We start from the raw sequence: 9363 nt of genomic DNA, 5'->3' as shown, positions 1-9363 counted from the left end.
GTTGTATAAAATTTAAATACTTGAATAATTTATTTTCAAAATACGAAACGTCTAGTATTGGGTATTAAAAATAACAAGATTTTTTTTTAATTCTAACACAAAACTTAATAAAACAGAATGCGCAACATACAATTCTACTCAACTAATCTAAAAACAGCCCCGAAATTCAGTGAACCTTAAAATTGCACTGAAGCTACTGTGAAGTCGGACTAAAGGCAAAAGGAAATAAAATGTTAGTGTCGCAATATACGCTTATGCTACTTTTACGTTTGATTCTAATAAATAAAAAAAGAACGTAATAAACATTACAATAATTTAAATAAGCAATTTAATTTCAAAAAAGAAACTGGAAATAGCTGTTTAAAGAACCAAAATTTGTTACACAAGAAAGAAGTCCAGAAACGTCGTATATAAACAACACAATGTTTCAATAAAATATTTTTAACATTAGAAAGAATTTCCTTTTCTGTGCCATTTCTTGGGCTTAGAAGCGAAAGATACGTAGAGATCTTTCGGAATTTGCTTAAAATTTTCTAAAGAATTTAAATCGATCTATTTGTTTGGCTGAACTATTGCATATGCACGATACTCATTTTTATTTATAACTTAATAACTCACTGGACTATGGGAAACCTTTTTGTTTATTATTTTTATGTAGGAGTAATAAAAAACCTTAAAGATTTTTGGATATACTTGTTTTTTTTTTAAATCTCGTATAATTATGTAAGCTCACTGCTTTGCAAATCATCGCGTAATACTACTAATTTTGAAGAAAATAAACGATTTAGTTTAATTTATTACTTTAATTTCCACCCTGCAACCACGTAAATACAAGTTAACGGTTGCCTGTTACTTCCCAAAGCTTAGTAGGAAACGCTTCTATTTCAATTTACTCACTGCTTCTTTTTAAGCCCGATTTGCATAAAATGAAACTTTACTAAATAAATTTTTATTGTGCCCCTTACTTTTGTCCGAAGAAATTGTTATTTAAAGTATTAAACTGAGATCCTCTTGTAATTTTTATGCTTAGAAATGAAAGTATTTAGGATACATATGTTTCAAACGTAAATAAACCATTGATTTTCATGATCAAAATATCTCTACAAACATATCGTCATCCCTGTTATTATCTTTGTCGAAACAGAGATAGCAACATGATTTCAACTGGGATTTTGGTCTCAGAAATACACGGTAAATAAGACAAATTACTAAATTGCGCATTAAAAATTACTTTATTTTAAAATGCATGTGATAACTGATAAGATGATGTTAAAAAAATGCCAAGCTAGTGCTTCATTCTGTGACATTAGGTAAAACACTGCCTTGATCCCCGCAAGTACTATTGTTAGACCACAACTCGGCGCTTCTAAAATATCTTTCTAGATGTTCGTCTTTCACTGTTAATTCAACAGGGCTTGGGTGTTTGCTACACGTATTACCGCTGCACCCTTCATCGGAATTACAATTAGAAAATGATAAATTTCGCAGTAATTCGTACTTAGAGAGGTCCGTAGATGCGTGAGAAACATTATCAACGGAACATCTGAATTTATTATGTCTGCCTCCACTAAGGAAACCTTCTGGAGCCCTGGGTTGTATTACTGGTGACTTATATTTTACGCCATCAGAATATTCATTGGTAGAGTTATCTTTAATCGACTTATCCCTTGGTGTGTCCAGAGACCTCGCGGCTCCATTTTTTATAAATTTACCTTTGACTTGACCGGCTTTGTTTTTCACTTGGAATCCATTTTCATAAGAACGAGCTTTGTTATTATATTTCTTTTCTGGTGTGAGATTTATTTTATTTTCCATATTGTAGCGAGATAATTTTGGTAATGCAATTTCATTTTATCAATACGTTTGCTTCCTTCACCGAGACATTCTGTCAATGTCATTTATATAAAAATGACACTGACAATGTTAATGACAATTTTGATAATATAAAATTTTTAAAAACCTAACTAGTAAAAAGTTTTTATTTAAAAATTCAACGATATGTGTATGAGTTACATGTCTACGATTTTCCTATGTAAAAAAATGTCAAAATTAAATAGAAAAAAAATTAAACGGTCGATAAACATTATTTTCTATTTAATTTTTTCATTCCGTCCCATTATATTTTTTTCAGTTTTCCTTAAATTTGTAAAAGCGCCATCTCTTAGCCAGTGCCGAAACTAATAGAAAAAGGTACAACTTTATATTTAATGATTAGATGGCGCCAACAGCGGTCAAAGATAAGCTTGCTTCACGCTAGATGACGCTACTAACTTAAAAAAAAAATTATCATATTCAGATTCTATTTTTTATTTAACTTAATAAGTAGTCCAAATGAAAAATAATACTTTATTAAAATTCAAGGTAACATTCCTTACTTACGTCTCTACTGGTTTTTAAAATGATGACAAATAAATCATTTTATTTTATGTACTTTTGTTTCGGGTTTATCCCAAGTAATTGCCCTGCATAATTTTTGAAGGCAGATAAAAATCACATAGCGCTGCGGCCGTGGGAGATAACGCCTCGATTTCTGCTTTTACTCCACTCTCTAACATTTCCTCCAAGTCTTTCTTTATAATGGAACCTATAATAATACTATACTATATTTCTATTGCTTTCCAATGAATTTTGTTGTTCTACTCTCCTAGACGAAAATTTTTAACTGACCTCTCCAGCTTACCAATAAATTTAAATATTAATCTTTAAGAATAACCAATTTAAACTACAAAATACACTGTGTAGAGTATACTGTATACTGAAAAGCATAGAATTATTTAATGTTTGATATGTCACTAAAAAAATAAGTACGTGACACCTAACGTCGGCGTTATATTTATTGTATTGGTACTCACCAACTGTCGTATTAAGGTAAGGCCTCTTGAGCAAGCTGACAATCTTCCTCTTGTCCAAAGCGGTGAGTGTCAGACGTGCTTCTCGTGAAGCGAGTGTCATGACGTCACCGTGTCTGGCTCCCAGCAGTTGCAGGGAGCTGCAAGCCAGTGACTGCGAGAGGTGGGACTGAGCCTGGAATAAATTACATGAAGTTATATGTGCTAGCTAATATGTACTAAAGGCTGACAATATATTTAATATATTAGCGGTCTCCCGTATACGAGAAATTAAAAAAAAAACAAATTAGTATGTGTTCTTCCAGACTATGTTCTATAAACTTTCAAACATCCATGCGTCCATCCATCCATCGATCTAAACATTTGCATTTATAACATTAGTAAGATAATGTGCTAATACTATCAGATTGTTGTTGACTTTAATAAAAGTCTAAATAACAAAGGACTTTAATGAAATAAATCATTTTTGAAGACATAGCAAGAATAGTAAGCAAGGTGGAAAACCTCTTCGAATTTTGTTGTTATCGTATTTTCAAATTACTGCATTGGCTCTAAGTGAAGCATGAGAGTGTTGTTAAATTTTTAAACAATTATATTTACCAATGATCCATATTTGTATGTTAGAAATATTTCGTATCCATGTGGATCAGCGTCTACTAAAGCTAGTGCCTTCAATCGAAGCTCATTGACCAAACGACACAGAAGTTGCCGAGTGCACACGTCCGGGTAACCTTTACCCTATATTAAATAAGCAATGCACATACAGTAATATAACTAAGATATTTTAGAATACAACGGAGCAAAGAAATCCTATCCGAACCAAACACAGAAATTGTAATATACCAAGATAAGAAGAAAACTTACAGTCAAAATGATCAGAGGCCCCAATCTCACGAGTGCTCCTTCATCTAATAACTTCTGGAAGATGGCATCCTTTTCAACAACTAATATATATTTTGCAGTCGATTTGAACTCTTTTATGCCATCCACATCTTGCGGTACAAGTGTTCCTAAAAAAATAAAATTAACGATGAATTACAATCACAAGAATTATTAATTATAAAAAAGCAATTGTATTCACATAAAACTGTCTCATCGTTTAAATGTACGATAGTGGTACTTACCACCTGTTCCAAAACAGTCAACGAAAGAACCATCTTGCAGTTGTAATTGAATATGACCAGCTATCAGACCTTTAGCTGTCGCCATTATTCCTAAATTCCAAGGCGGTGTTTGTAAGAGGCAACAAACATCTCTAACAGCAACGTCCAAGTTTGCTTGATTACGAAGTCTTGTTACATTTTGATAGAAAAGCTCCCTAATGCAATTAAAAACCAAATAAAATAATATGTTTTTTTAATTATCCTTCCTATATACATCTTAAGTATTTTTCTTGGTTTACCTTCTAGTAACTGAAAGGTTTTTCGATAATAACTCATGTACTTTTGTTAGAACAAAAACTACAGAGTTAAACCGCGTCTTGTCTTCCCGGTTCGAATAACTCAAAGTCGTTTTCTTCGCGTCCGCGAAAGCCTTCAACGTTACTCTGAAAGACGTAACAAAAAAGTCTTATAAAATAGAATTAAATATTAGATCTCTCTAAATAGAGAATCTTTTAATCAATTTCTAACCTGTCTAAATCATAAACACAGTTACTCCATAGCCGCTGGTTTCTCAATAACAGCATTGGTGTATCACCATTCTCTGCAGAGTTATTCAACTTTTCCAGTATTTTTTCTATATTTTTAATCAATTCCTTTCTAATATTAATTCTTTCTTGCATATACGTACTTGGTGCTTTCTCTAAAAAAAAAAATTAAAAGTTTCATACGTATACAATATCGCTACTTACTTTTGTTTAAATTATTTTCCTTTTCATATATATTACCTGTGACTTTAGACGATTTCTTTAATAGTTTTTGGACTTCTTCAAAATTAAGTTTTCGCTCGGGCAATACAATTTCACTAATTGAATTGTCTTCTTCATTTCTACCGTAAAGTTTATTAATAGCTGCTACAAGTTTTGGATCTTGCTTGAAAACTGATGCTGATGTTGAAGCTAAATCTCTCGGCAACATGGAGAAATCCTTATTCTTTACTTCCATTTAAAAGCTTGAAAGGGCCATTTAGATGAAAAAATAATTGACGAACTCGATAGAGCTCTTATTAAATAAACCACTGGTAAAAGTGATGATGCTCCTTACCTACCTAGTGGCGAGATGTTTATCGTCCGCAAACAATAACAGCGTCACAAAACAGAGGTCGTAAAAGGCCCCCGAGACAATAAAGCTCTTCTAGAGTTTTTACAGCGAAATCGAGCGAAGAAGCGAACGGGACAGATTCATCGTCGGTGGCACATCCGACTCGCGCGTACTAAAAAAAATGACACAATAGATATAATCGAGTGATAGTCGAGGCAGGCGTCTCGAGGAGCAGATGACACGGCGTGACGGCGGCACAAAAGGCGTGAAGTGACGTCATAATAGCCTCGAATTATCGCCCCCTCTTGTCTCTGGCAAATATTTAACAGCAAAGTAGTTTTTGTTCTCTTTCTTCGGCAGGAGATCGTAAATAACAGGGCCGCGGAGACCGCGCGACGGGCACCGTTACCGCAGCGCTTTGTTACGTGTGACATATTGCTACGAGGTGATGTTTATGTCTTATTATGGATTCGTTTGTGAGTTATGGTTAGGCTTCGTATTTCTTGGTAAGACGGTACTAATAAGATTTTTATTTCCGAACGGTGGTCGAGGCAATTAATAAAAAAGTTAACTTAAAAAAATTGACAACTTTATTGTACTGCACACCTGATACACACAAGCACATGAGTTAGTAGAAGCGCTAAAATCAAATGTGCACACAAATTTGTTTTTTCTTTTCTTCAGAAATATCAGTGCATTAAAAATTTTAAGAAGCATTTTTATATACTTACTATCTTTAGCAATTTTTTGCGTATACTAAAATTCAAACAGTAAAAATTAGCTTATTAACTACACGCTGTTATTAATTTTATTATCGACACCCATTAACACTTGAGGTGTGAGAAAGTGTTAAAAAGAGTTCCCAACGGGCTGGGGCACCCCGAGGCGCGATAGCATCGCCGGGACGGCCCGCACAAATACCATACAAATTGCTCGATAGCTCCTTCACATTGATTGTTGCAATTATTCGGCGAACCCTTTCGCGACGACGCGACCGCGGGGAGGTGAGAAACTACTTATCTGTTAACTTGATCGCGAAGCATACAGCATACAACTCTTTGAGTACGGTGTGAAGACACAATCGTCTACGTTCGTCGATGCCAGATCGCCGCGGGATGGCGCTTCATTAAAAACTAACATCTTAATACAATTTTCAAGATCATGTGTTAGATATGAACTGTACAACACCATTTATAACGAAGCAATTTCCCGAAGCTATATAGATAAGGAAATAATGAAACTCGTAGGTTGAGTGCAGTTGTAGAATTACTAAGAAAAAAAAATAAAGAAACAGTATGTCAATAGAAAAGTACAATGTTCCTGGCGATAAAATATGTAACTTAGCTGTTCGATTACAAATAACTTCCCACAATACGTGTCCTTTCATCTGGCTATCGAAGCGGAAATAGAGTAACAATTACAAAAACTGCAATATAAAACATTGGTGAGCACAGAGCAGCGAGTGGTGCGGCCGGCCGCAGCGCTGCCGGGCACCGCGGGGCGCCGCGCCACAATGGACCACCATCGCGCTATCTCGATGGACGATACGTTGCCGCTTAATTGACTGCTCAAACGTTATTTTAATACTTTGTTATTGAATTCGGAAATTTGAACTTTATATAACGTTGTAGATTTTTGTAAAAAAAAAAGTTTTATTATTTTATGTTCTACATTGGACCAAATTTTACGTCTAAGGTAACAAACATATTATGATCCATGTGTTTAGATTAACTTATATAAGTTTCACTGCTACATGGCAATTGATTAATGAGATAACGTTAAAATGTTTCACATAAGAACTGATGTACCTACCAGCCTTGTAAGACTTTATCTATTAGGCTTTACACTAGGAAGATTTTGTACTCTAGGGAAACTAATACTTTATTACGTACATTGTCCTCGCTCGAGCAATTACAATAACATATTCAAGTTATTCCGCACGCACTTATTCTGAATTCAAACCCGTATTCCCACAAACGATATCGTTTTGAAATCGCTACTGTTTCTCATATTATGTAGAGCCACTAAACTACTTAAGCTTTGTTCACATAACAATGCCAACAATCGCAAGACTGCGAATACGTCTACAATTTACCTCAGAAGAGGTTGACAAGTGCTGGGGGCTTTTAGGACTTTGTTTCTTTTATTGTTTTCTTTGTATGCAATTAAATTGATACGCTTCGTGAACAGTTCTATCGCGATTGTTAGCAACATGAACTAAGAAATTATTTTCATTTTAAATTAAAATAAGTATATAACTAATGGTCATACTTAAGGGTTTAAATTGGATGGATTACTAAATAGGCAATTTGTATTACTTTCGCATTACATAAAAGAAAATTACGTAGCATTTGCTATTAATAAGGTATAACCTTAATACAATAATATATTATTATATAATACATACTTAATAAAAACTCAAATTCATTTAAAAATTCTAAATTAATACGTACAAAACCAAATTATTTTTATCAAGGTTAAGGTTAAAAAATGTATATTGTAATTTTGAAATTTCGAAAGACCTAAATTATAAACAGCAACCCCAGAGCGGCTGCGGCAGTGAAGTGGCGTCCCGTTGTGCCCTAACATCGCGCTATACGTTCCCACCCCACTTCACCCGCCAATATGCTACGGGATAAATTTACATGTTAAAGAGCGACTGTCACATATTAAAGGACATAATTATACAATCCATTAGATTTATAGCCGAGAAACAATGGCTTACGAGTGCGTCCAACCCTTTTGTTTAACGAAAGCGTAATAACGACGAGTCCTTTGCTCATTTATAGGGTAATTAATAGAAAAGTTCTCATGGAAATGAAAGGGATTACTGACAATTAAAAAGATTTTTTGCTTTATTTAACATCTACAATAACAATACGTTCAATCACGTTCATTTATCTAATAAGAATAAAAGATGTAAAAACTTTGAGTATAATCTATGTTTGATCTTTAAAAAAAATTATTTTAAAATTAATACCGCGACCTTATCATTTTTTTTCATTGTGTTCACACGTACAAATTATAAATAATGGTATTAAGATTAAAAACAAACTGGATTGTTTTTAAATCTTTTAACATAATTGATACTTGATTTTGACGTCTATACAATCAAAAATAAAAAACTTATTAAATGTCAAAATGTGTTAATTGTTTCATAAACATATAACAATCACAAATGTGGTACGATTATCTTGGCTTAAAAATTATAACGTTATGAAACAAACCACAACATTATAGATGTTTTTGACGATATAAACACGTTTAAAAGTATTGGTTACCACATACATGATTATGATTCCTAGTTTCTTTAGATGGACACGGCAGCTGTCCACATTACGCAGCTGCGTTGGACCTAGATCTAGTACAATCTTATTTTTCCGCTCGTACTAATCAGTTTAAGAAACTAGCAATTAGACATCGTAAATGTCAATGCTGTAACGTACCTGCTATACGCTAATTCCAAATTGTTCCGTAGGTGCTTGAATTAAATTTCTTCAAAAACTTTGTTTAATCACAATGTAAGTAACAGAAATATCATAAATAAAGTGAATACAAGAATAAACAAGAAAGAATTATTTCCTTTTATCACTATTATTCAAATTCTTATTACGTCTTACATTAATCTCGTCTTGCGGTGATTACCAAAATGGCGGCAAAATGTTTACTTTTTTAAAAAATGGTTTAAGGCCATTCAGCCAAAATAAAAAAAAAATATAAAAGCATAAATTAATTAATTTTATTATTTTTTTCGCGACAAAACCAAGTATTGTTATTATTCATCTTTTTTAATCCTTTATTTAAAAATAATAACATATTTTTTTTTGCAATGTATTGTAAAACATTTCAAATGTAAAAGAATGACATGTTTCATTTTACAAAACCAATGAAAACTCAATCACTACTGCGACCTCCAGCTTTATATCTTTGAAATGATATTATCTGTGTCCAAAAACGATTTACGAAGAGATTAAAAGCGAACATCTGAAGTTTAATTTATCAGTGTTTAGTAAAAACAAACGGATGGTTAGTAAGCGCGTGCTCCGTCAACCTGAGGCAAAAACTACACGTGTGTCGTCCGACAAGATTTTATCTATGCACACAGCTGTCACAGTCGTCGCGCCATTCGTAGAAAAAGATAGCGTTTAGGGAAACACGTAAATGCACATGCACTTTGATTTACATAATATTTAAAAAGCCTTCAAATTTACTTACCGCCTTATTATTAACGGTCTGAAACTTTGAAAAAAACAAACAATTAGGAGATACAAATTTTTAACACTACGTGTTACTTTGCGATGAATATGTTTTTT

The 9363-nt window shown here is 33.2% G+C and overlaps 1 protein-coding gene across 1 annotated transcript; it reads right to left on the bottom strand.

Annotated features, from left to right (window-relative positions):
* Positions 1 to 2438: 2438 nt before the first annotated feature.
* On the bottom strand, positions 2439 to 8558 carry mei-W68 (meiotic W68). Its single transcript, XM_013325670.1, has 10 exons — positions 8497 to 8558; positions 5058 to 5222; positions 4698 to 4961; positions 4481 to 4609; positions 4252 to 4395; positions 3974 to 4167; positions 3714 to 3859; positions 3450 to 3587; positions 2853 to 3024; positions 2439 to 2584 (listed from the first exon to the last, which is right to left on the bottom strand). The coding sequence occupies exons 3-10, from the start codon at positions 4952 to 4954 to the stop codon at positions 2445 to 2447; spliced, it is 1320 nt and encodes a 439-aa protein (XP_013181124.1). The 5' UTR covers positions 4955 to 4961; positions 5058 to 5222; positions 8497 to 8558; the 3' UTR covers positions 2439 to 2444.
* Between the last annotated feature and the right edge of the window lie 805 nt (positions 8559 to 9363).

The sequence above is a fragment of the Papilio xuthus genome, unplaced genomic scaffold, assembly GCF_000836235.2.
Source record: "Papilio xuthus unplaced genomic scaffold, Pxut_1.1 DF824655.1, whole genome shotgun sequence".
Classification (NCBI taxonomy): domain Eukaryota; kingdom Metazoa; phylum Arthropoda; class Insecta; order Lepidoptera; family Papilionidae; genus Papilio; species Papilio xuthus.
Note: the sequence above shows the minus strand (reverse complement) of the source record. Positions and strands in the feature narration are given on the sequence as shown.